The 27,888-nt window shown below is 48.0% G+C and overlaps 1 protein-coding gene across 1 annotated transcript in view; it reads right to left on the bottom strand.

Moving 5' to 3' along the window:
- Positions 1-27,888, bottom strand: part of plxna1 (plexin A1) — a 232,846-nt gene that overhangs the window by 106,084 nt on the left and 98,874 nt on the right. Inside the window, exon 4 of the mRNA XM_033036992.1 lies at positions 1,465-1,599. Coding sequence (XP_032892883.1) covers positions 1,465-1,599 — 135 coding nt within the window. The remainder of the gene's footprint in view (positions 1-1,464; positions 1,600-27,888) is intronic.

The following is a 27,888-nucleotide window of genomic DNA, read 5'->3' as shown; positions in this document are numbered from 1 at the left end:
TAATTTGTGTCTCTGTGATGTCTTTATTACTTGTTATATTCCGATTATATGTTATTCCGATTACTATGTAAGGTGTCTTTGAGATGTCTGAAAGGCGCCCATTAAATTAAATTTATTATTATTATTATTATTAGAGTTTGATAGATTCTTGATCAGTACGGGTGTTGGGGTTATGGGGAGAAGGCAGGAGAATGGGGTTGAGAGGGAAAGATAGATCAGCCTTGATTGAATGGCAGAGTAGACTTCATGAGCAGAATGGCCCAATTCTGCTCCGAAAACATGTGAAGTTAGCTCACCGTGTACTAACAGCAGCGGTTTGCTGGCCTTTTATGCCATTTAGTGGACGATTTTAGTTTAGAGTTGCGTTTGGAGATACTGCAAGGAAACCGACAGGGAGAGGGCGACTGAATTTCAAAAGTTCAAAATCCCCAATGAAGTAGGTTGGAAGACCAGGGCAGCACACTTAGCTTGTGGGAGGATCGCTCAATAGTTTGATATCAGCAACTGCTGTGTCTGGTGGCAGGTGTTTAAGTTTTTGTGTCTTCTTCCCAGTAGGGGGTGGGAGAAGAGGGAATGACCGGGGTGAGAAAGGTCCTTGATTATGTTGGCTGCTTTCCCGAGGCAGCGTGAGGTGTTGACGGAGTCCATGGAGAGGCTGTAATTTAGCCACGCTGCTATAGTGAGGAAGTCGTTAGGCTGGAGAGAGTGCAGAGAAGATTTACCATGAAACCAGGACTCGAGGGCCTGAGCTACAGGGAGAGGCTGGCCAGGCTAGGACTCTATTCCTTGGAGCGCAGGAGGCTGAGGAGTGATCTGATTGTGGTGTATAAAATCATGAGGAGAATAAACAGGATAAATCAATGCACAGAGACTTTTACCCAGGGTAGGAGAATCAATAACTGGAGAACATAGGCTTAAGGTGAGGCGGGAAAGATTTAATAGGAACCTGGGGGGCAATCTTTTCACTCAAAGGCTGGTGGTATATTGAACGAGCTACCAGAATCTCTAATGCCTAAAGGAGCTTGTTGAGGTAGCTATCATTCCAACATTTAAAAGACAATTACACAAGTACGTGGATAGGGGGAGGTTTAGAGGGATGTGGGCCAAATGCAGGCAGCTGGTACTTGCCTGGTTGAGGCATCTTAGTCGGCATGGATGAGTTGGGCCAAAGGGCCTGTTTCCGTGCTGTATGACTCTATGACCGACTGACCAGTGGAGACCAACTACTCTATGGAGATTGGACATCAGAAGGTCATTGATAGAGGTTGCTGCAAGATGCTTTGGGCTCTTGGCTTGGGTGTGTCGTGGTCACCGTTCGAGATGGTCCAGGCACCATGTTGACTTGCCTCTCACCTCTGTCTCACCCTCCCTCCCCATTCCAACCCTACATTATCCCGTTCAGATTGGCCGGGCCGGGAGCCCAGGTATCCCGGCCTTCCTGTGGCCACTGCTCCCTCCACTCACCCTCTTCTCGGTCATGGCGTAGATGTACTGGTAGTCTGGGCTGAAGACCAAGTCACGGACGATGGGGCTGCCCTCGGCGATGGTCACGCTCTCGTACAGCAGTGGGTCTCCGACCTCCACTGAGTCAACCAAAACCTGCGGAGAAAGCACAGGGAATCTCCTGTTAGTGCCACTGGAATGTGGAGTCATGTTCATAAGAGTTCTCGGAGCAGAATTAGGCCATTCAGCCCATCAAGTCTACTCCGCCATTCAATCATGGCTGATCTATCTTTCCCTCCCAACCCAATTCTCCTCCCTTCTCCCCGTAACCTCTGACACCCATACTAACCAAGAACCTGTCAACCTCCGCCGTAGAAATCCCATTGACTTGGCCTCCACAGCCGTCTGTGGCAATGCATTCCACAGATTCACCACCCCATGACTAAAGAAATTCCTTCTCATCTCTTTTCTAAAGGTGCTTCCTTCTATTCTAGGGGAGCAGTGACCAAGACCCTCCCACTAGTGGAAACATCCACTACACATCCACTCTATCCAGGCTATTTACTACTACGGTACGTCTTCATGAGTCACCCCTCATCCTTCTAAACTCCAGCGAGTTCAGGCCCAGTGCCGTCAAACGCTCATCGTACGTTAACCCAATCATTCCTGGGATCATTCTCGTAAACCTCCCCTGGACCCTCTCCAATGCCAGCACATCCTTCCTCAGGCATGGGGCCCAAAACTGCTCACGATACTCCACGTGTGGTCTGACCAGCGCCATATAAAGCCTCAGCATTACATCCAACACAAAACATTAGACTTCAGAGATACACAGTCATCTGCAGATTTAGATTTAGGTTTATTATTGTCATGTGTGGTGAGGTACAGTGAAAAGCTTTGTATTACATGCCATCCAAACAGACTAGATAACAGCATACATAAATACAATCAAGTCGAACTCAAATACAATCGGTGGAGCAAAGGGAAAGATACAGAGTGCAGAAAATAGTTCACTGACATTGTAGCGCATCAGTTCCAGAGACCAGTATCCACCTATCTTATGTGGATATGGGGAGAGGGCAGGGGAATGGGAAAATAGATCAACCATGATTGAATGGCGGAGTAGACTCAATGGCCAAATTCTGCTCCAATAACTTATGAACCTTGATCTGACCCGACTCTTTGGTCTTTAGACTGCAGAGATACAGAGTCATCGTGACATTCACCCAAACACCTCTCGTGTGACCAGGTCTCTTTAGAGTTTAGAGATACAGTGTGGAAACCGAGCCTTCCGCCCACCAAGTCCGTGCCGACCAGCGATCGCCCCGTACTCCAGCACTATCCTAAACACCAGGGACAATTTACACTTTTAACAAAGCTAATCAACCTATAAATCGGGAGTGTGGGAGGAAACCGGAACACCCGGAGTAAATTCACGTGGTCACATGGAAAACATGCAAACTCCGTACAGACAGACCCATAGTCAGGATCGAACACGGGGCTCTGGTGCTGTGAGGCAGCAGCTCTACCGCTGCACCACTGCATCGTCAGGCAGCATCCTCGGAGAACGTGGATAGGCGACGTTTCTGTCGGGAACCTACAAGTCCTGAAACGTCACCTATCCAAAAGGGCACTTTCCCGAAATGTGACTTATCCACGTTCTCCAGACATGCTGCCTGGCCTGGTGAGTTACTCCAGCACTCTGTCTTTTTTTGATCAACAGGCATCTGCAGTTTCTTGTGTCCGCAGATTTAGGTTTAGGTTTATCATTATCATGTGTGCCGAGTTACAGTGAAAATCTTTGTAAATGATTCAATCAAATCAGATAATACCATACAATACAATCGTCAAACTCATGTACAAAGGGGAAGATACAGAGTACAGAATATAGTTCTCAGCATTGTGGCTCATCAGTTCCACAGACAAAGTCCAATGTCCGCAATCGGGTAGAGGTGAATCGGACAGTGCCCTAGCTTATGCAAGGACCGTTCAGAAGCCAGATAACAGAGGGGATGAAGCTGTTCCTGAGTCTGGTGGTGTGCGTTGCCGGACGGGAGCAGGGAGAAGGAGGAATGCTGGCATAGTTATTATATACAAAGCCACTCTGTATTTGAGTATTACTCCCTTTATCTTCCAGAGACCACAGGTCCGTACATCTCTCACCAACTACTACAGATACGCTGTAGAAAGCATTTTATCAGGATGCATCACAACACGGTTTTGGAACAGCTCCGTCCAAGGCCACACGAAATTGCAGAGAATTGTGGACGTAGCCCAGACCATCACACAAACCAACCTCCCTTCCATTAACTCCATCTACACTTCACGCTGCCTCAGCAAGGCCACCAGCATCATCAAGGACCAGTCTCACCCCACTCACTCCCTCTCCTGTTCTCTCCCATCAGGCATGAGGAGGTACAGAAGTTTGAAAACACACACCTCCAGATTCAGGGACAGTTTCTTCCCAGCTGTTATCAGGCAACTGAACCGTCCTCTCACCAACTAGAGAGCGGTCCTGATCTCCCATCTACCTCAATGGAGACCCTCAGACTCTCTTCAATCAGACTATCTTGCACCAAACGTTATTCCCTTTATCCTGCATTTGTAAACTGTGGACTGTTCAATTGTAATATTATATAGTCTTACTGCTGACTGGACAGCACACAATGAAAAAGCTTTTCACCGTACCTTGATTTACGTGAACAATAAAAAAAGCGAAACTAAAGTAAATTAAACTCAAGCAACATCTGCACAGTCTCCCTGGGAAGCACGACAACATCTGCACAGTCTCCCTGGGAACAAGCTATCAGCTGTGCGTACTCCCGGTGAGTTTGTTCCCAGAAGGAATGCATCCATAGCCGAGGTGATGATCCCTGAAAGCACGATTATTCATCAGCCACAGATCCCCTGCACACATCTGCACTCACCTCTGGATGTTTATGAACATCTGCACACATACCCTCTGAAGATGTGCACTAACATCAGTATAAACCCCCTGGTTCCATATGTTCCTGGGTGTGCACAGTACAGTGTATTCACAGGGGGCATAGGTTTAAGGTGAAGGGGGAAAGCTCTAATAGGAATCTGAGCGGTAACTTTTTCACACAAAGGGTGGTGGGTGTATGGAACGAGCTGCCAGAGGAGGTAGTTGAGGCTGGGAATATTGTAACGTTTAAGAAACAATTAGACAGGTACATGGATAGGACAGGATGGAGGGATATGGGCCAAGTCCGGGCAGGTGGGACTAGCGTAGATGGGACATGTTGTTCGGTGTGCGCAAGTTGGGCTGAAGGGCATGTTTGCGTGCTGTAGCACTCTAGGCAGAGATTTCTTGGTTCAATGTTGCTTTATTTGTCATATGTACAACTGTACAGTGAAATTATTATTGCATATTTACGCAAGCAGGCGCTGCCTTGTTTTGGCGCCATTTCCAAAGTCTAAAATCCGGTTCATGTGCTCGGTCTACTGGAGCGGCTCCTGATCCAGGTAGGCCCCAGGCTCGTGCAGGGCCTTCCTCCGTCGCCTTCCGACTGGATCAGCCTACGATCCGACGTCCCTCTCCTCGCTCGGCCATCTTGCTGCCCTGGGGACAAAGCTCCTGCAGCCGACCTTGAAGGCACTGGAGTCGATACCCCGGTTCACCCTCCCACCGACCCTTGCTCCTCATGGGATGGCATCTCCAGCAGCTCCCTCCCGGTCCTGCGGTCCGCCGAGCCTTTGGGACATCCCAACCCCGGGTACATACACACCGAAACTTCCCCCGAGTCAAACTGAAGAGTCCCTGCCTGACTCCATCCACACCACGCTGCCTTGGAAAAGCAACCAACATAATGACAGAGTTGTCCCACCCCAGTCATTCCTTCTTCTCCTCGCTTCTCTCCGAAGCTTGAAAGCGCGCACCACCAGACTCAGCAACAGCTTTGTCCCCTCTGTTGTCAGGCTTGTGAACAGTCCTTCCATAAGTTAGGGTCCGATTCACTGCATCTCCATTATGGACATTGGACTTTGTCTCTGGAACTGATGCGCGACAGATCTATATTCTGCACTCTGTATCTTCCCCTTTGTTATCAGGCAACTGAACTGTCTTCTAATCAATTATAGTGCAGTCCTGACCTCCCATCCATCTCATTGGAGACCTTTGAACTATCTTTAATCAAACTTTATTGGAATTCAATTGCACTAAATGCTGTACCCTTTATCTGTACACTGTGGACGACTTGATTGTAATCACGTATAGCTTTTTATTTGACTGGATAATGCAAATAATAGCATTCACCGTACCTCAGTACACATGACAATAATAAAGTATACTATTGTACTTAAGTTTGACCTGATTGTACTGGTGTACGGTATTATCTAAGAAAAGGCACAAAGTGCTGGAGTAACTCAGCGGGTCAGGCAGCATCTCTGGAGAACATGGATAGGTGGCATTTTGGGACAGGACCTTTCTTCAGACTCGATTTTACAATGGAACAGTCAAAACATAGAAACAAGGAACTGCAGATGCTGGTTTACAAAAGAAAGACACAAAATGCTGGAGACACTTCACTCTGCCTCGGCAAGGCCACCAGCATCATCAAGGGCCAGTCTCGCCCCAGTCACTCCCCCTCCTCACTCTGCCTCGGCAAGGCCACCAGCATAATCAAGGGCCAGTCTCGCCCCAGTCACTCCCCCTCCTCCCCTCTCCCATCAGGCATGAGGTACAGAAGTGTGAAAACACACAACTCCAGATTCAGGAACAGTTTCTTGCCAGTTATTATCAGGAAACTGAACCATCCTATCGCCAACTAGAGAGCAACCATGAGCTACTATCTATCTCATTCTTTAATGAGACTTTATCTTGCACTAAACATCCTGTATCTGCACACTGTGGACGGCTTGATTGTAATCACGTTCCGTCTTTCTGCTAACTGGTTAGCGCGCAACAGCTTTTCACTGTACCTCGATGCACGTGACAATAAACTAAACCAAACTAGACTGATTCAGTGGGTCAGGTGGTGTCTCTGGAGAATATGGACAGGAAACGTTTCAGGCCAGGACCATTCTTCTTCATCATCATATTATCTAATCTTATTGGACAGCATGTCGAACTGTTCACTGTACCTCGTACACATGACAATAACAAACCTAAACCCTTCACGCCAACAGCTAGAATGCGGAGCGCAGTGAGGGACTAATTAAACCCTAAGTAGTCAACAATAAAAACTAAAAGAGAGGAACAAATAATAAAGATGGATTGAAAGGGAATCGCCCAGATCTACATCCTGCAGCTACTTCCGATTAGAGTTAAATAATCCACTTATGATCATTAAATTACCAAAGTCTGTATAACTAGCAGAACGTGACTTGTTTCAGGGCGAGGGGGAAAGTGAGTTGGACAGAAACAAAAACATAAACAGCCACGCGCATGTACTCACACACTCACACTCACACACACACACTCTTACTCACACACAATCACAAACTCACACTCACACACTCACACTCACACACTCACTCACACACTCACACACACACTCACACACACTTACTCACACACAATCACAAACTCACACACACAAACAAATACATAAACAGCCACATACTGCACTCACATGAGCACACACACAGAAACACACTCACACACTCACACAGAAACACACACACACTCACACATACACACTCACACAGAAACACACACATAAACAGCTACACACGCTCTCTCACACACACACACACACAGAGACAGAATAGTGAGTTGGACGTTTTCACCGTATCCCCACCAACCTTACAACGCTTAGTTCCAATTTTTCAACTGAATGACAGCATTCAACTGGGCTGCAATTGGCAGTAATTTAATCCGCAATAATCTCAAATGTAATCAAAGAGCCGATGCTTCAGATCTCCTGTCGTGCTGTACAGTCACTGCTCCCAGCAGCTCCGCAGAGAGATGGTTGGTCTCTGCGCACAGAGGACAGTGCTGGTCAGTGTGAATGCACACACGCACACAGACACAGGCACACACATAGAAACATACATAGACAGACACACACATAGACAGACACACACAGACACACATAAACAAAACAGACACACACACACACATATATACACACACACATAGACAGACACACACAGACACACACACACACACATATACACACACATAGACAGACACACACACACACATAAACAAAACAGACACACACACGTAGATGCAGACACACACACACGCAGACATAGTCACGAACAGATACAAACACATAAAGAGCCATTCTTTCTCTCACTTACACACATAAACACACACATAAATAAAAACACAAAGAGCCACACTCTCTCACACACACACACACAGAAACAGCCATATTAGTTCACACATACACAGCCACTCTCTCTCTCTCTCACACATCTCTCTCTCCCCCTCCTAAATGTCACTTGCCGTTTTTTCCAATTAAAAGAAGCCTTTGGGCCCATCGAGTCCATGCCGGCCCCCCTGAGCAATCCTATTCACCCAAAGATATTCTTTTAATGGATTTTTATAACCTACTCGGGGCGGGAGATTGCAACCTTCACGTGGTGGTTTCGACCAATGCAATCAATCTGGCGTGCACAATCAAGTAAGATCAAATAGAACAAGTTGTCCTACAACTTTAGGCTGTGCACGCCATACGCAAGAAGAAGAATCGCCTACTCCACAACTCCCCCCCCCCCCCCCCAGATTCTACCCGTCAGCAGGGGCAACAGACAGAGGGCCAATTAACCCACCGTCCTGCACGCCTGGAGTGTGGGAGGAAACGGGAGCACCCGGCGGGAATGAGACACGGAGGAATTTCTTTCGTTAGAGGGTGGTGAATCTGTGGAATTCATTGCCACAGACGGCAGAGGAGGCCAAGTCTTTGAGTGTGTTCAAGGCAAACATTTACAGGTTCTTGATTAGTACGGGTGTCAGGGGAGTATGGGGAGAAGGCAGGAGAATGGGGTTGAGAGGGAAAGATAGATCAGCCGTGATTGAACGGCGGAGTGGAGCTAATTCTGCTCCTAGAACTTATGAAGGCATGAGTCTTTTAATTTAAGGTAGACAAAAATGCGGGAGAGACTCAGAGGGTGAGGCAGCATCTATGGAGCGAAGGAAATAGGCAACGTTTCGGGTCGAAACCCTTCTTCAGACCGAGTCTTTTCATTTAAATTGCTTTGTTTTTAATTCCCCTGGTGGGAATCGAACCGACATTAGCAACAGGTTGTCGAGGTGTTGGGCTGTAGTTAACACCCATCTGAATCCACACCCGATCCCACACAGACAGTGGATTGTCACCTCAGTTACGTGAGGGAACACAGTACGTTATTGCAGCAAATGTCCGACATCCCTTGGAGGGAATAGCAAAGTGCTTTACAGACAATTAAATACTTTTGAATGAATCCTCTGCAGGGAATAGTGCAGCTCATTTGATCTCCAATAAACTGCACTGTGTTAATAACCTGATAATTTATTGCCTTGTGACACTGATTGAGGAGTGAACGTGGGAGAGAGTACAGGAGATAACTCTCTCCCTGGTTTCCTCCTCCATCTGCTGATCCTCCACACCTTTCCTCCCCACTCCTCTCCCACTCGCTATCAGTTCATCTTTAGACTTTAGAGATACAGCAGGGAAAAGGGCCCTTCGGCCCACCGAGTCCGTGCTGACCAACCATCTCCCCGTACAAATAGCACTATCCTACACGGCCCGGGACAATTTATCATTTTTACTGAACCCAGTTAAGCAACAAACCTGCACATCTTTGGACTGTGGGAGGAAACCGGAGCGTCCAGGGAAAACCCACGGGGTCACAGGAAGAGCGTACAAACGCTGAGACCGCACCCATAGTCAGGATCGAACCCGGGTCTCTGGGGTTGTAAGGCAGCAACTCAACCGCTGCGCCACTGTGCTGCCCCAGTTAAAACTGCAGTTCTACTCCATTTTGGGCAGCACAGCGACGCAGCAGTAGAATTGTTGCCTTAAGGGCCTGTCCCACTTGGCGATTATTTTCGGCGACTGCTGGCATCATTGACTGACGTATCAGGTCATTGGAAAATATGTGGCCTGATGTGGTGTGACGCGGTGTGATGACGTATAACGCGCGTTGTTTTTTCAAGTCGCAACATTTTTTTTGTCGCCTCTGGATTTTGAAACGTTCAAAATCTTTTAGCGCCACTGATATGACGCCGGCAGTCGTCGAAAAAATCGCCAAGTGGGACAGGCCCTTTACAGCTCCAGATACCTGGGTTAGATCCTGACTATGAGTGATGTCTGTATGGAATTTTACATTCTCCCTGTGACCAATTGGGTCTCCTCCGGGTGCTCCGGTTTCCTCCAAAGACAAAATTCCCCCAAAGACAAAGAGTAGGTTAATGACACTGGTAAAATTGTAACTTGCCCCTAGTGTGTGGGATAGTGTTAGTGTACAGGGTGATCACTGGTCGGCGCGGACTTCGTGGGCCAAAGGGCTGTTTCCTCGCTATATTTCTAAAGTCTAAAGACTCAACTTCCTGCGATCCAAGGAATAAAGTCAGGATATTGTCTAATAATCTGAAGGCAGTTTTGTGTTCCACATACGCCGGCCGGCGCCCTCATTAAAGATTTGCTGTTAAATCAGCCTCGGGCTAAGACAGCTCTTTGCCGCCGCTTTTAAGAATGTATCATCCATTGGTTCACACACCACAGGCCTCGGCCCCCGCTGGGCTCCCGTTGCCATGGATTCATGGGGCCCTCCCGCACAAGCAGCCATTCCTCAGGTGCGGAGATTGGAGAATGGTTGCTGGCGGCATTTGAAACACGGCAGGCAACACAGCCAGCCTTAGTTTTGCCAGTTGCATCGCCAACGGAGACCTTTAAACTATCTTTGATCGGATTTTATCTTGCACTAAACATTATACCCTTTATCCTGTGGCTGTACAGTGGGGGCGGCTCGATTGTAATCATGTACAGACTTTGACAGGACAGCATGCAGACAAAAGCTTTTCACTGTACCTCGGTATGGGTGACAATGAGCTAAACTAGATTAGTTTAGACATGCAGCATACAGCATCTGTAGAGGGAGAATGTTTCTGGTTGAGATCCTGCATCGGGACAAATCGTTGGGGTTTGGAGTCATGTGTTGTCCAGACTTCACTAGTCCAACTGGAAGGATAAGTAATCTAATATCAGCATCTTCTCCCAGGCTCTCGCCTCCAGCACTGGGACCCTCATTACTCTCTAGATCCTCGTTCCACTGAGGAAGCCTCATCGTGCCTAACGCACAGTCTGAGCCAAGCTCTGTCAGGGGAAGGGATCACCACAGAGTCATACAGTAGAAACAGGCCCTTCGGCCCAACTTGCCAACGCAGACCAACATGCCCCATCTACACTAGTCCCATCCCACTTGCCTTTGGCCTATCCCATCCCTGTCCTTGTCCAAATGTTTTTTGAAAGTTGTAGTAATGTAGACACAAGGAACTGCAGATGCTGGTTTACAGAAAAATACACAAAGTGCTGGAGTAACTCAGCAGGCCAGGCAGCATCTCTGGAGAACATGGATAGGTGATGTTTCAGCCCAGAAAAAAAAATCACAATGCCCGTGTTCTCCAGAGCTGCTTGTTGCCTGACCCGCTGAGTTACTCCAGCACTCCACTCCATGGCTGTACTGCTCCTTGTTCTATGTTTTACACTCCAAGACGTCAGCCCCCGCAGTCCATGAAGTGTCAACGATGCAGCCACAGAGGTGTAAAATGTCAGGAAAGCAGCGGCAAGGAGCTCTCACTGTTCCCAACAAGGCGGAAATAAATTCACTGCTCTGCCCTGTCCTCTGATCAGAAAGCGCGGGATTGCTTTCAACTCTTATCGGCAAAATTGATTAGTTGCCTCTGCCTGTCTGCATCACCTCCAGCAGGTTAGTGCACGGGTAGACTTCAAAGATGTCGCCTTATCTAGCTAAACCAGGCACTGACACAGCACACGATTAACTCTTTACATCTAGTGGCAGCCGGCCAAAGGAAAAACATTTAAGAATTTACAATGATCAATTAACACGGCTAAATTTCCAGAAGGAACCATGACAGAGACTGGAGACATTAGGCGATGCTTGCATTTATACAATGCCTCTAGAACTAAAACAGACAGCACAAGAATAGGCCCTTCGGCCCACCATGTCTGTACTTAACCTGTTCACGGCCATTTTTTTTTTCCACTATTCGCCACCATGTGCTGGGTTGTTCTAGGTCACGAACGACTTGACTTAGCCAATACGAAGCCAAAACGAGTACACTCGAGGGGTGGCACTGAACAGGATGACCTGATGCCAAATTACGCTTGGATAGACATAAAATGCTGGAATAACTCAGCTGGTCAGGTAGCATCGCTGGAGAAAAAGAGTGGGCGACATTTCATAAATTGTAGGAGCAGATTTAGGCCATTTGGCCCATCAAGACTAATCCACCATTCAATGCTGGCTAATCTATCTTTCCCTCTCAACCCCATTCTCCTGCCTTCTCCCCACAGCCCCTGACCCCCGTACTAATCAAGAATCTATCATTCTCCACCTTAAAAATATCCATTGACTAGGCCTCAGATTGAATTGCACAGATTCACCACCTTCTGACTGAAGAAATTCCTCCTCATCTCCCTTCCAAAGGTTCGCGGACAGGATAGGTTTAACGGGATATGGGCCACACGCAGGCAGGTGGGACTAGTGTAGATGAGAAGTGTTGGGCGGTGTGGGCAAGTTGGGCCGAAGGGTCTGTTTCCACTCTGTATGACTTTATGACATTCACATTTTCAGCATCTGCAGTCTCTTGTGCCAGAAGATTTGTGTTCTTACAGCCTTAGTATCCGTAAGCTTCCTGCTGTGCTTCCTGTGTTGCTACGATAACTACATTTTTGAAAGCACATAATAGTCTGTAAAATATACTTTGGGTTGTTCAGAGAGGTGAGTTGGGAGTTTGCAAATAGAAGTGTTCCATTATTTCTTTGGAGTCAGGAGAGTTTAATTATCATATACACCGACAACGGAACAATGAAACTCTTACTTACACCAACTTCGTCTCGTAAATGCAATACACACAGATATATAAGCATCAAAATATATTCAATAATTTACCCTTAATAACTTTTCATTTGACTCCTCCCATTTCCTTCTAATACAAGGCGTAGCTATGGGCACAAGCATGGCCCTAGCTGTTATGCCTGCCCCTTTGTAGGGTACGTCGAACAATCCTTGTTCGAGACGTACCAGGGCCCCATCCCCGACCTCTACATCGACGATTGCCTTGGTGCCACCTCCTGCACCCACACACAACTCACTGACTTCATCCATTTCACCACTAACTTCCATCCGGCACTCAAATACACCTGGGCCATTTCCGACACTTCCCTACCATTTCTTGACCGCACTATCTCCAACGCAGGTGATAGACTTCTGACCGACATCCACTATAAACCCACTGACTCCCATGGCTATCTAGACTACACTTCTTCCCACCCTGCTTCCTGTAAGGACTCCATCCCCTACTCCCTATTCCTCCGTCTACGCCGCATCTGCTCCCAGGATGAGGCGTTACACACCAGGGCATCGGAGATGTTCTCATTCTTCAAGGAACGGGGGTTCCCCTCCTCCACCATAGATGAGGCTCGCACCAGGGTCTCTTCCATACCCCGCAACACTGCTCTATCTCCCCATCCCCCCACTCGCAACAAGGGCAGAGTCCCCCTAGTCCTCACCTTTCACCCCACTAGCCGTCACATACAACAAATAATCCTCCGTCATTTTAGCTACCTCCAACGTGACCCCACCACTCGCCACATCTTCCCATCTCCCCCCATGTCTGCCTTCCGCAAAGACTGTTCCCTCCGTAACTCCCTGGTCAATTCTTCCCTTCCCTCCCGCACCACCCCCTCCCCGGGCACTTTCCGTTGCAATAGCAAGAGATGCTACACTTTTCGCTTTACCTTCCCCCTCGACTCCATTCAAGGAGCCAAGCAGTCGTTCCAAGTGCGACAAAGGTTCACCTGCATCTCCTCCAATCTCATCTATTGCATCCGCTGTTCTAGATGTCAGCTGATCTATACCGGTGAGACCAAGCGTAGGCTTGGCGATCGTTTCGCCGAATACATCCGCTTGGTCCGCATTAACCAACCTGACCTCCCGGTGGCTCAGCACTTCAACTCCCCCTCCCATTCCGAATCCGACCTTTTTGTCCTGGGTCTCCTCCATGGCCAGAGTGAGCAGCACCTCATATTCCGCTTGGGCAGTTTGCACCCACGCGGCACAAACATTGACCTCCAATTTCCGGTAGCCCTTGCTGTCTCCTCCTCTTCTCCGCTCTCCCTCAGCCCTCTGGCTCCTCCTCTTCCTATCTCCTTTCTTCTCCCCCCCCCCCCCCCCCCCCCCATCAGTCTGAAGAAGGGTTTCGCCCGAAACGTCGCCTATTTCCTTCGCTCCATAGATGCTGCTGCACCCGCTGAGTTTCTCCAGCACTTTTGTCTACCTTCAATAAACTAAAAACTGTAATACAGTCTGTAGAGGACAAGGTAAAGTACTGGAGTAGCTCAACGGGACAGGCAGCATCTGTAGAAAAGTTCATAAGTTCTAGGAGCAGAATTGGGCCATTCGGCCCATCAATTCTACTCTATCATTCAATCCTGGCTGATCTATTTCCCTCTCAACCCCATTCGCCTGCCTTCTCCCCATAACCCCCGACACCCTTCCCAATCAAGAATCTGTCAATCTCCGCCTTAAAAATACCCATTGACTTGGCCTCCACCATCATCTGTGGTAATGAATCCTACAGATTCACCACCCTCTGACTAAAGACATTCTTCCTCATCTCCTTTCTATAGCTACGCCCTTTTATTCTGAGACTATGCACAATAGTCCTAGACTCTCCCACTAATGAAAACATCCTCTCCACATTCACTCAATGCAGACCAGAGCATGGATAGGTGACATTTAGACTGTAGAAAGATCTTAATTGAGGTTATTGTTGGATGTTGTGAGGGTATATGGTTTGGAGGGATATGGGCCAAATGCAGACAAAGGGGACAAGCTTACTGTAGATGGGGCATCTTGTTTGGCATGGACTAGTTGGGCCGAAAGGCCTGTTTCTATGTTGTGTGACTCTATGACTCCAATCATGAAGGAATGTCTTTGCAGGCAGCTGCAGGCAGTGGTGGGGATTTGTTCCGTCTCTGTGTCTTCCCCCCCTCCCCCCCTCAGTAGACAGCTGCGTCTGCCTCTTCCAGCTGTGCGCGCTTCAGATTCTTTCCCCCCACCCTGCCCACATCCACCCACAGTCCGAGCCTTATCCACGAGAGACTGACTGTGGCAACTGCTGAACGAGGCAGCACACTGCAATTGTGGAGAGAGGGTAGCGCTCGTTAATGTGCAGGCTACCGTGCGTACGAAGTGTACTCTCACTCACTCACACTCATTCATACATACACACTCACGAGCACTCATTCATACATACACACTCACGAGCACTCATTCTAGGACACACGCACTCCCACACACGTGCACTCACAAACATATTCACACACATGCTCACACTCAAACATACGGACGCACACACTCACACGTACACTCTCGCACACACATTAACATACACACACACTCGCTTGCCCACACACACATAGACACACACACTCACACCTGAATCTGGTGCCTTTAAGCTTCTCTATCTTCTGCCACACGGGAGAGGGGAGAAGAGGGAATGACCGGGGCCAATGATTATAACACAAAGTGCTGGAGTAACTCAGTGCGTCAGGCAGCATTTGTGGAGTGAGATAGACAGGTGACCTTTTGGGTTGAGATCCTTCTTTGGACTCTATTCCCACCGTATTTTCTGTCTTACCCACAGAAAATATCACATAGAACAGTACGGCTCAAGAACAGGCCCTTTGGCCCACAATGTCTGCGCTGAAAATGACGCCAAGACCAACTCTTACCTACCTGCACATAATCCTTATCCCTCCAAGCCCTGGATTATGTTGGCATTCCCCAACTTCCCAAAGCAGACGAGCTGCCCCTGCTCGTCCCCCCACGACCAGAGACCGGGAGGATGGAGCCGGTGATGATGAAGGACATGATGGGCGAGGAGCGAGGCCGGTAGGGGAGGAGAGGGAAGGGGGGTCTGGCCTACAGCGCACTCGAGGTTGGGGGGGGGGGGCACAAAGGTGGACGGGTGAGGAGAGGGATGCCAAGGGAGGAGATGGCTGGAGGCACTGCACCAGCCTGGGGCTCGCCTGGAATGGGAACTGCTCATAATAACTAGAGCGTGGACTGGACTTTTGAAAATGGCGCCAAAACATGGCGCCTCTTGCATGTGGGCTCAGTAGTAGACTGTACACTTTCTTAATCGTGGATGTGCTCGGGTATGGCAATACTCTACTGGACTGTAGGCAAGAAAATAATTTGACTGTGCGTTTGCACGTGTGACAATAAAAGCTCCATCAAACCACTGAACCATGTTCCTCAATGTCCGCAGAAGTCCGTGCGCCCCTTACACAGTACAATCCCACACAGCCAGTGGCAGCACATCCACAAACCCGTAAAAGTAAAAAACAACTCGCGTGGAGCCGCAAAGCCCACTTTATTAAAAATTTAATTTGCTACTTCATTACCGCCTTCCTCAGTAATTAACTTCCACGCCAGGAGGCTGCGGAAAGAAGAATTTTAATAAAATGTTGACATAATTATCAAGAGCACACAATTTTCTTTTCTGTGTATAAAGCAAATTGGCTTAATATAAAATTGATTGAGAGCAGCGACTGGCTGACAGTGTCTTGGCCTACAACTCTGCTTGGAGCCTGGGTGTAGAGTTACGGGAAGGGGCAGGGGGGGATGTGAGGAGGGAGCAGGGGGCTGGCTTTGTGGTGGGAGAGGAAGGAGAGAGGAACAGGCCAAACACCTTCCCCCCACATCGACCTCACAACCCAATGCGTTTTACATTCAAAAGAATAGTTTACAGATGTTGGTCTGTGACTTAATTTGCTGCATTTTATCAGTATGTACACTGCCTCCCTTGAGTATAGAAACACAAGGATTTTTTTTTTGCGCCTCTTATCTCCAAATGGTGACTTTCGCCATCTGTTCCAAATTTCTTTCACATTAATAAAATGCATGCACATGGTCTTGTATCAGTTTCCACATTTTACAAGGAAATTAGTGAGATGGAGTGGTGTTGAGGCTTGTAAATCAGGAGTATTCCCAAATTGTTCTGCGTTGTAAACAAGTGTTCAAGAGATGACAGAGCCATAATTACCTAACTATAAAGCCACGCTGTTTCTCCTCGACTTTCTTTATCACTCCGCCTTTCTTCGAGTCAATAAATCTGCGGCATTTCATTTCGACTTTTTTTACATTTCCTATCCACAACTTGCTTCAAATCTACATTCCTCCCTCTCCTTCAAGAGATACCGCGCGGAAACAGGCTCTTCGGCCCACCGAGTCCACGCCGACCAGCCACCAAGCCTGCACACTAGCACTACCCAACACACTGGGGGCAATTTATAACGTTTCCTAAGCCAGTTAACCTACAAACCTACACGTCATTCGAGTGTGGGAGGAAACCAGAGCACCTGGAGAAAACCCAAGGGGTCACAGGGAGAAGGTGCAAACTCTGTACATATGGCACACGTGTTCAGGATCGAACCAGGTCTCTGGAGCTGTAAGGCAACAACTCTACCGCTGCACCACCGTGTTAGATCATAAGGAACAGAAGCAAGAGTCTCAGTCTGAAGAAGGGTCCCGACACGAAACATCACATACCCACGCTCTAAGGAGATGTGCACGGCAAGTTTATTTTACACAGAGGGTGATGGGGGCCTAGAACGCGCTGCCAGGGGTGGCGGTGGAGGCAGATATGATAGTGGTGTTAAAGATGCTTTTGGATAGGCACATGGATATGCACGGAATGGAGGGATAGGGATTATGTGCAAGCAAACATGGCATCACGTCTAGCACACAGTATGGGCCGAAGGGCCTATTACTGAGCTGCACTGTTTTATGCGAGATCAAAATAATTGATTGTTACTCTGGTGAGATCGAGGGTGGCAAGGTGAATATCCCACCATACATTCAAGTATAACCTTTTATGAAATGACCTCAGTTGTTTAACCAGACAGCGTTAATTTGGAATGCTATGCCCAGCAGTAACACAAATGGCATTTATTTTTAAGAGATCTTTATAACTGCTTGCAAATTGCACCTATTCATCACAGGCACAGGCGATTTTACACCAAGTACATTGCATGTTTCTCCCCAGCTTTGCCCACTCGATAAATAACACTGGTAATAGAGGCTGCTGAACATCTCAGACAAAGTCAGTTCTTCCCATCTCCCTCCATTCCCTGCATAACCATGTGCCTCTTAAACGCCACTATCGTGTCTGCCTCCACCACCACCCCTGGCAGCGCGTTCCAGGCACCCACCACCCACCCTCCCATTCCCAATCCGACCTCTCTGTCCTGGGTCTCCTCCATTGCCAGAGTGAGCAACAGCGGAAATTGGAGGAACAGCACCTCATATTCCGTCTGGGGACCTTGCGTCCTTATGGCATTAACATTGAATTCTCCCAATTTGGCTAGCCCGTGCTGTCTCCTCCCCTTCCTTAACCCTCTAGCTGTCTCCTCCCACCCTCCCATCCGCCCGCCCTCGGGCTCCTCCTCCTCCTCCCCTTTTCCTTCTTTCTTTCCCCACCCCCATCAGTCTGAAGAAGGGTTTCGGCCCGAAACGTCGCCTATTTCCTTCGCTCCATAGATGCTGCTGCACCCGCTGAGTTTCCCCAGCAATTTTGTGTACCTTCGATATTCCAGCATCTGCAGTTCCCTTTTGAACACCCACCACCTTCTGTGTAAAAAAAAAACTTGTCCCGAACGTTGCCTCTCTGACCTCAAAGCTATGCCTTCTAGTCTTTAAATGTCCCCCCTCTGCCCTGGGCAAATCTAGAATGATTTACGATTTAAAAAGACCACAGACCAGTCCTGAAGAAGAAGAAAAAATGCTGGAGAAACTCAACGAGTCAGGCAGCATCTGTGGAGAAGCAGGATGGGTGATGTTTCAGGCCGGGACCCTTCTTCAGGACCAATTAAGTCCCCCTGTTTGACCCATTAAGTACTCCAGCACTTTGTGTCCATCTTTGGCATAAACCAGCATCTGCAGTTCCTTTCCACATAGAACAGTGCTGCAAAGGATATCAGTACCAATGATATCAAGTTAGACAAATCTCCTCTGCCTGCACATGAGCCATATCCCTCCATTCCCTGCATATGCATGTGCCTATCCAAAAGCAGCTTAAAAGCCACTATCGTATCTGCCTCCACCCCCGAGTCTGCACTGACCAGCGATCACTCCATACTCCAGCACTATTCTACACACTAGGGACAACTTACAATTTACAGAGGGCCAATTCACCTATACACCCGCATCTCCTTGGGATGTGAGAGGAAACCAGAGCACCCGGAGGAAACCCACACAGTCACAGGGAGAACGTGCAAACTCCATACAGACAGCATCAGTACTCAGGATGGAGCCCGGGTCTCTGGTGCTGTGAGGCAGCAACTCCACCGCTGCGCCACCGTGCCGCCCTGTGTTAGGTTTCCTGAGAGGGGACGTGAGAGGCGCTACAGAAATGCACGTCTTTGCCTTAACATAACCTGCAGCCTACAAATGTTCCGTCACCCAGGTAATTGGGAAGCAGGTAACTAAGGCACCGTCAGTGGAAACACCACCCACGTACAATTAAAGCAACAGGTTGAGAATAAAGTGCTGCCTCTCAGGCATTCTGCTCGTTAACTTCAGAACACATTCACAAGCTCAAAGATAGATGTAAGCCGTTCATGTCTTGCTTACGGCACATTCATGGCTGCCACGTACAACTAGATGCTTGCTCTGTGGACTGTGTTTTACTAAGTTTGCATAACGTAGCTCAGCCTACACTATCATGGTCAGTCTGAAGAAGGGTCTCCATCCAAAACGTCACCCATTCTTTCTCTCCAGAATGATGCTGCCTGTCCCGCTGAGTTACTCCAGATTTATGCGTCTATCATGGGTTTAAACCAGCACCTGCAGTTCCTTCCTACACATGATACTGTCATGGGGTGGTTTACTGAGAATAGTAGATAAACAGACCGTAAATTATCAGTTATGTTCCACTTGCAGCAAGTAAGGTTTTAATTGTCCCATTATCAGTGCATTGACAATTAACCACTCTTGACTTTCCACTTGACATTAGGCAGGGGATACGCAAACTCCACAACAGGCTGAGGGGTTAAGCCGCACTACAAGGTGTGAAGCACAAATATCTAGTCCAGTGCAAAGCAGAGAGAGAGCCTCCCTGTCGCCACTCCTTCCCACTCGGGATGCATCACTGCATGGTGTGGGATGCTGTACCTTAATAGCACCTCACTGTACCTATGTGACTATAAATGTGAATCTGAATCTGAATCTGAACCGCTCTTTAGTCCCTGTAATGTAATGGTGCTGACCTCATGATGGTGCTGTTAATGTAATGGTGCATGACCTCAAGAAGTTGCAGAGAGTTGTGGACATAGCCCAGGCCATCACACAAACCAACCTCCCTTCCATTGACTCCATCTACACTGCCTCGGCAAAGCCACCAGCGCAATCAAGGACCAGTCTCACCCCGGTCACTCCCTCTTCTCCCCTCACCCATCAGTTTAATTTTAATTTTAGCGATACAACAGGGAAACCGACCCTTCGGCCCACCGAGTCCACGCTGACCATCGATCATCCGCTCACACTAATTCCAGGCTATCCCACTATCTTATCCAATCCCTACACACTAGGGGGCAATTTACAGAGGGCCAATTAACCTACAAACCCGAGCATCTTTGGGATGTGGGAGGTAACTGGAGGAATCCCACGCGGTCACCAGGAGAACGTACTAACCCCACACGCAGACAGCACCCGAGGTCAGGATTGAACCTGGGTCTCCGGCACTATAAGTCAGCAGCTCTGGTACTGCGCCACTCTTCCTCCATATATTTCACAGCCTGGGAAGCCATTCGGCCCTTGAGCCCGTGTTGAGTCTTTACGAGGGCACTTCAATGGCAGTGGAATAACTCACAGCTCCTTTGTAGTGCACCTCACCAATTACCACTGGACCCAATCTGTGAGCCATGACCAAACATAGTAGCAATACGGAGATGAGTAAACAGGATTATCTGCAACAAAAGGCCCCACTTTCAGCACCATTATATTACAGGGACTAAAGCGTGTAATTACACTTTGAGAAAACATTTAATTACATTGTTAGTCACAGAGTTTATACGTTTCAAGGAAAGTAATCTTGGGTAAAACATTCAAACTCAATGGTTGAAGTCTACACAAACGCAATCTTACCCAACCACAGGGAGTGTCTATGATTTTCAGCCCTGCCCCATCAACACTTACATTAAGATAGACACTAAATGCTGGAGTAACTCAGCGGGTCAGGCAGCATCTCTGGAGAACATTTTTTTAGGTGACGGTTCAGCTCAGGACCCTGTGTTCAAGAAGGAACTGCAGATGCTGGAAGATCGAAGGTACACAAAAATGCTGGAGAAACTCAGCGGGTGCAGCAGCATCTATGGAGCGAAGGAAATAGGTGACGTTTCGAGCTGAAACCCTTCTTCAGACTGCACCCGCTGAGTTTCTCCAGCATTTTTGTGTACCTCAGGTCAGGACCCTTCTTGAGACCCAATCTGAAACGTCAATGCTCTCCAGAGATGCTGCCTGACCCACTGAGTTACTCCAGCACTTGCGTCCTTTTCTGTAAAATAGCATCAGCAGTTCCTTTTTGTCAACTACCTAGGAGATGGAGTTAATTAAAGAGCTAAAATTATGAATTTAAGGCTTGAAAGAAATTAAGTTGACATGGATTATTAACCCTCAAATTTAAATAATTCAGTACTTGTTTTAAGGCATAATAATTCTAGATTTGTTTGGCTTTAGTAATTGTGTTCAATGTTTAGGAGGATATGGGTCAAACTTCGGCCACTGTCTAACTATATCCTGCACTCTGTATATCCTGCACTCTTTGTACAATCTATTGAACGAGTTTGACTTGATTATATTCACATATAGTGTCTGAATCTACTACAATCAGTGTGAAGAAGGGTTCCGACTCAAAAGGACACCTATCCATTCGCTCCACAGATGCTGCCTGACCTGCTGAGTTCCTCCAGCACTGTATTTTGCTGAGGTCACTGCAATAGACAATGAAGTACAGAGCTGGGCGGCAGTGGCGTAGCCGGTAGAGTCGTTGCCTCATAGCACAAGAAACCCGGGTTTGATTCTGACCTCGGGGTTCTGTGTGTGTGGAGTTTGCACGTTCTCCCTGTGACCTCGTGGGTTTCCTCTGGGTGCTCCGGTTTCCCCCAACGTCCCAAAGACAAGTTGGTAGGTTAATTGGCCTCTCTGTAAATTGCCCCTGGTGTGTAGGGAGTGGATGGGCAAGTGGGATTACGTGGATCTAGTGTGAACGATGGCCCCCTGTTGAGGGGAAGGGAGGAGGTGGAATCAGTGGGCGGGGGTGATCCGAAACGGAGATTCAGACAGAGCTCTCAAACTCGGCATAGCTGAGGCTAACTCAAACAAGACACAAGCCCTCTTGCCCAGAGTGGGCTAATTTGTTGCACATCAAGGCTGGGACATTTCCCGATGTATGTGGGAGTCTCCTGTGACGTTGACAAACTAAATTGTCCAGATGTGAATGCAATCTCCTCAAGCCCTTAGCACAGGTCCAAACGGATCCATTTTCAGATGCCTTTGGAATGGGAGCAAGCACTCATTAAGATATCATCTTACAATGCGAGTGTGGCTTGGCTTAATATGTACAACAATGTACAGTGTACAGCACCCTTACCCTTCAACTCTGCGAAAGCAGAGCACTGTATATACAGTCAGTCATACACCATGGAAACAGGCCCTTCGGCCCAACTTGCCCACACTGACCACCATGCCCCATCTACACTAGCCTCACCTGCCTGTGTTTGCCCCATATCCTTATATACCCATCTTATCTGTGTACCTGTCCAAATGTTAAGTTTAGTTTTTTAGTTTAGAGATACAGCTGGGAAACAGGCCCACGGAGTCCACACCGACCAGTGATCCCCGCACATCAACAGTATCCCACACACACACACACACACACACACACACACGCACACTAGGGACAATTTACACTTATACCAAGCCAATTAACCTACAAACCTGTACGTCTTTGGAGTGTGGGAGGAAACCGAAGATCTCGGAGAAAACCCACGCTCTCACGGGGAGAAGGTACAAACTCCGTACAGACAGCACCTGTAGTCGGGATCGAACCCAAGTCTCTGGCGCTGCAAGCAACAACTCTACCGCTGTTCCGCTGTCAGGTATTCTACAAATGTGCACATTCCCTTTAAGATTTCAAAATCTGCAATTCAACGTTTCTCAAATGTTCTGACGCCATCTGCCTCAACTACCTCCTCCTCCGGCAGCTCGTTCCATACACCCACCAACCACCCTCTGTGTGAAAAAGTTATCCTTCCGGTTCCAATTCAATGTTTCCCCCCTCACCTTAAACCTATGTTCTCTGGTTCTCGTTCCTGCTCTGGGCAAGACATTCTGTACATCTACCCGATCTATTCCCCCCCAAATTTGACATCAAGCCAAATTAGGAGTAATAATAATAATGTTGGTCTCGCATGCAAACTTCAAGGAGTTATTCAATTCAATGATACTTTATTGTCAAGTGTACCTAGTTACGGTGAAATCATTCAGCAGGCTTCTCCTGGGCTGTCACCATGTTTCTGGTGCCAACAAAGTTTCAAAAGTTGCAAAGTTTCAGGAGATGAAACACAACAGTAGGGACCCGGGTCCAATCCTGACTTCGGGTGGTGTCAGTACAAAGTTTGTACATTCTCCCTTTGACTGCGTGGGTTTCCTCCAGGTGCTCCGGTTTCCTCCCACAATCCAAAGACCTGCAGGTTTGAAGGTTCATTGACTTTGGTAAAATTGTAAATTATCCCTTGTGTGTAGGATAGAGCTAGTGTACAGGGTGATCGCTGGTCGGCGCGGACTCGGTGGACCGAAGGACCTGTTTCCGTGCTGTATCTCTAAAATCTAAACCCAAACCCCCCCCCCCGCATCCACCTATCACTTGCCAGGCTTTGTCCTGCCCCCACCTCTCTTTTCTAGCTTTCTTTCCCCCATTACAATTAGTCTGAAGAAGGGTTCTGACCCAAAAGGTCACCTATCCATGTTCTCCAGAGATGCTGCCTGACCCGCTGAGTTACTCCAGCACCTTGTGTCCTATTATCTTACAGTAGGGACTCCCCATTTAAGTGACTCCCCGACTATTACTAGATAAATACATGGAGCAGGAGTTCATTGTGGACCACAGGAATGCTAGCCTTTTGGTGACCCTGCTTGCTTTCTTTAGACTTTAGAGATACAGCATGGAAACAGGACCTTCAGCCCACCGAGCCCGCGCCCACCAGCGATCACCCCGTACACTAGCAATAACCTACACATTAGGGACAATTATACAATGTACCAAAGCCAATTAACCTACAAACCTGCAAGTCTTTGGAGTGTGGGAGAACCAGGAGAAAACCAGTTTCCGCCCACATCCCAAACCTCTGTGGGTATGCAGGTTAATTGGCCCTCTGTATATTGCCCCTGGTGTGTAATGGACGTGGGATAAAATAGAACTAGTGTGTGAATGGGCACTCTACGATTAGTGTGGAGTGGGTGGGCCGTAGGACCTGTTTCCATGCTGTGCCTCCAAACTAATCTAAACTAAATTGCTTCTCCCCCGCAAACCTTCGACTCTTGAACACTACACAAGTAGTGGCTTCTATGAAAAAGGACAGAAAGCGCTGGAGCAGCTCAGCGGGTCAGGAGAACATGGATAGTTGACGCTTCCGGTCGGGACCCTTCTTCAAACTCCAGACTCTAAGAACGTCTATGGACTATCTTTCGTTGCACTAACAACTTTGGTTTTTACACTAGAATTATGGGTATTAGTTTATTGATTTTTTTAAATTATTATATATCATCTGTTTGTATTGTGTTTCCAGGCCCATGAAGCAGCAGCAGCAGCAGCAGCAGCAGCAGCAGCAGCAAGTGAGAATTTCATTATTCCATTGTTGCACATGACAAATAAACACTCTTGACGTTTGCTCTCAGACACCAACAATGTGTTAGATGCAGAAACAAGGAACTGCAGATGCTGGTTTACAAAAAAAAGACACAAAGTGCTGGAGTAACTCAGCGGGTCTAGCAGCATCTCTGGAGAACGTGGATAAGTGACATTTCAGGTCGGGACCCTTTTTCAGACCGATTATAGGGGTGGGGGGGGAGGAGGAAGCTGGAGAGTAGAGGGCAGGTAATAGGTGTACACGGCAAGGAGAGGTGGGTGGGGGGGGGGGGTTGATAGGCAGATGGTTGGATCAAATCTAATCAGCCATGATCACGTTGAATTGCGGTGCTGTGCTGGCTGCATCTATTGTCTATTTTCTAAAATCAAGAGTTTATAACACAAGTTGTGAGACCAACAGTGATCGTTGCCTGATAATCCAAGTTTTTTTAAGTGATTCCAATTGATTTTATACAAAGTGAACGCCCTTCTTCAATTTCTCAACCGTGGGGTCTTTGACAAGGCACTTGAAGGCTGGTGGAGTGCAGGTTTGCCGTGTCTTTCTGCACAGTTCATCATTCAGTTCAGTCCCCTGCAGTTCCACAACCTTGAGTAGGGGGCGGTGTTGTCCACTGTGGCCCTCCAAGTGGAGCCAATGGAGAAACAAAGGGCTGACTTGGGCGGGGATAGGGGGAGAAGAGGGGCGAAAGCGAGGAGGGGCAAGGCAAAGCCCGGCAGGTCATAGGTGTGAGACAAAAGCATTAGAGTTGCAAAGATAGGTGGACAGAGGTGAGGAGGGGTTTGGATAGATTTCTTTACTGAACTGTGTGCATGAAAAGAAATTCCCTGTACCTACTGCAAATTATCCCTCGTGTGTGGGATAGTGCTCGTGTACAGGTCGGCATGGGCTCAGTGGGCAGCGGGGCTGTTTCTGCGCCGCATCTCTGAAGTAAAACCAAAACTAAACTAGAAGTCCTACTAGCATCACACTAAGGTAGCATTGAACCACTGGAAGCTTGGACTAGCACGGATGTGAAGGGCCAAACGTTCTCCTCTTACGCTGAGAATTTCTAGCCGAGTCTAGGGACCAATATTATCTGGCAATGATGCAGAGAGAAACATGTAAAGTGCCCGTTTAACGAGGCGCTTCAATTTAAATGGCGCAACGTTCAAGGGCTGATTTATTCGCTGCAGTTAACCTTTCTGCCGTGGCTTTAAGGTGTTATTACAACAGCAATACAGGCCCAGTTTTAATTAACAGTCAGCGATCATTCATGATGGATAGATCGGAAATAAAACATTAAAATAATCAAGGTCCAAGCTCTGCCCGAGGAAACCTTCCTTGAAAATAAACCTCCTCATATCTGGATTCTGCCGCTGGATGATGTTCGTAAGATCATGTCATTGCAGCAGAATTAGGCCATTTAGCCCGTCAAGTCGACTCCTTCCATTCAATCGTGGCTGATCTATCTTTCCCTCTCAACCTCACCATTCTCCAGCCTTCTCCCCGAAACCTCTGATGTCCTTACTCATCCAGCAGCTGTCAATCTCCGTGTTAGAAATACCCACTGACTTGGCCTCCACGGCCGTCTGTGGCGGTGAATTCCACAGATTCACTACCGTCTGGCTAAATAAAGTCCTCCTCATCTCCTTTCTGAAGGTTGGCCCTTTTATTCTGAGGCTGTGCCCTCTGGTCCTAGACTCTCTGTAAACAGCCTCTACACATCCACTCTATCCAGGCTTTTCACTATTCGGTAAGTTTCAATGAGGTTCCCCCTCATCCTTCTAAACTCTAGTGAGTGCAGGCCCAGTACTGTCAAACGCTCCTCATATGTTAACCCAATCATCCCCGGGATCATCCTGGTAAAACCTCCTCTGGACCCTGGATGTTTTGATAATAATAGTCCTTTATAGTGGAAACAGGGCCTTTGCCGACCAACGATCACCTGGTATTTGTTATCCCAGTTTCGCATCCTATACACACCAGGGGCAATGTACAGAAGCCAATTAATCTACAAATCTGCACGTCTTTGGAGTGTGGGAGCAATCCAGAGCACTCAGAGGAACCCCTCGCGGTCATGGGGAGAATGTACTAACTCTGTACAGATAGCACCCGTAGCCAGGGTTGAACCCGGGTCTCTGGCACTGTGAGGCAGCAACTGGGACATTTCCACCAGTGGGAGTGTCTAGGACCAGAGGGCACAGCCTCAGAATAAAACCTTTAGAATGGAGATGGGGAGAAAGTCAGAGAATGTGTGGAATTTGTTGACACAGACGGCTGTGCAGGCCAAGTCATTGGGTATTTTCAAGCAGAGATTGACAGGTTCTTGAATAGGAAGGGTGTCAAAGGTTAAGGAGAGAAGGCAGGAGAATGGGGTTGAGAGGGAAAAATAGATCAGCCATGCTCAAATGGCGGAGCAGACTTGATGGACCAAACAATCGTCATCTGCCCTTATATTTTATGTTCTTATGTGAAACAGGAGCACAGGTCCTTGATAATTTAACAGGGAAAACCTTGAGGACCTTATTCCTTGGAGTGCAGGAGGCTGAGAGGCGATCTTATGGAGATGTATAAAATCATGAGGGGAATAGATAGAGTGAATCAAGTAACTTTCTTCCCTCACCTTAATCTGGTACTCTATTCCCGTCTCCCATGTAAAACTGTGCATTCTCTTTATCTATTCTATTTGATTTGATGATACATCTATACAAGATCACCCCTGAGCTTCTCACGCTTCAAGGGATAAAGTCCTAGCCTGCCCAACCTCCACCCCCCCACCCCCCCCCCCCCCCCCCCCCACCGAGTCCTGGCAACATCCTCGTAAATCATCTCTACACCCTTTCCAGTTCACTGCCATCCTTCCTATAGCACGGTGACTAAAATTGAACACAATATCACGTCCCAGAACATTACCCTTGTTTCTATTTCTATATTTAACAAGTGAAATACCCCACGGTGTTTCACAGGGGGGAGCTTGTCTGAGACATCAGGAGGGTTGTCAAAACTCTCATGGCGAAAGAATGTGTTTGTTACATCTGAAAGGGAGCGGTCAGGAGAGAGAGGGAGACTGACATAGACAGGTGCAGAGAACAGGAGAGGGAGGGGGTGAGACAGAGGGAGCGAGAAAGGGGAGAGCAAGAAATGCAGAGAAGCAAAGAAAGTGAGAGGGAGTAAGAGACAAAGGGGGAGAGACAGACAGAGAGGGGGAGGACAGGGAGAGACACAGAGAGAGACAGAGACAGAGACAGAGACAGAGACAGAGAGAGAGAGAGAGAGAGAGAGAGAGAGAGAGAGAGAGAGAGAGAGAGAGAGAGAGAGAGAGAGAGAGTACAGG

The sequence above is a fragment of the Amblyraja radiata genome, chromosome 18, assembly GCF_010909765.2.
Source record: "Amblyraja radiata isolate CabotCenter1 chromosome 18, sAmbRad1.1.pri, whole genome shotgun sequence".
Taxonomy (NCBI): Eukaryota; Metazoa; Chordata; class Chondrichthyes; order Rajiformes; family Rajidae; genus Amblyraja; species Amblyraja radiata.
Note: the sequence above shows the minus strand (reverse complement) of the source record. Positions and strands in the feature narration are given on the sequence as shown.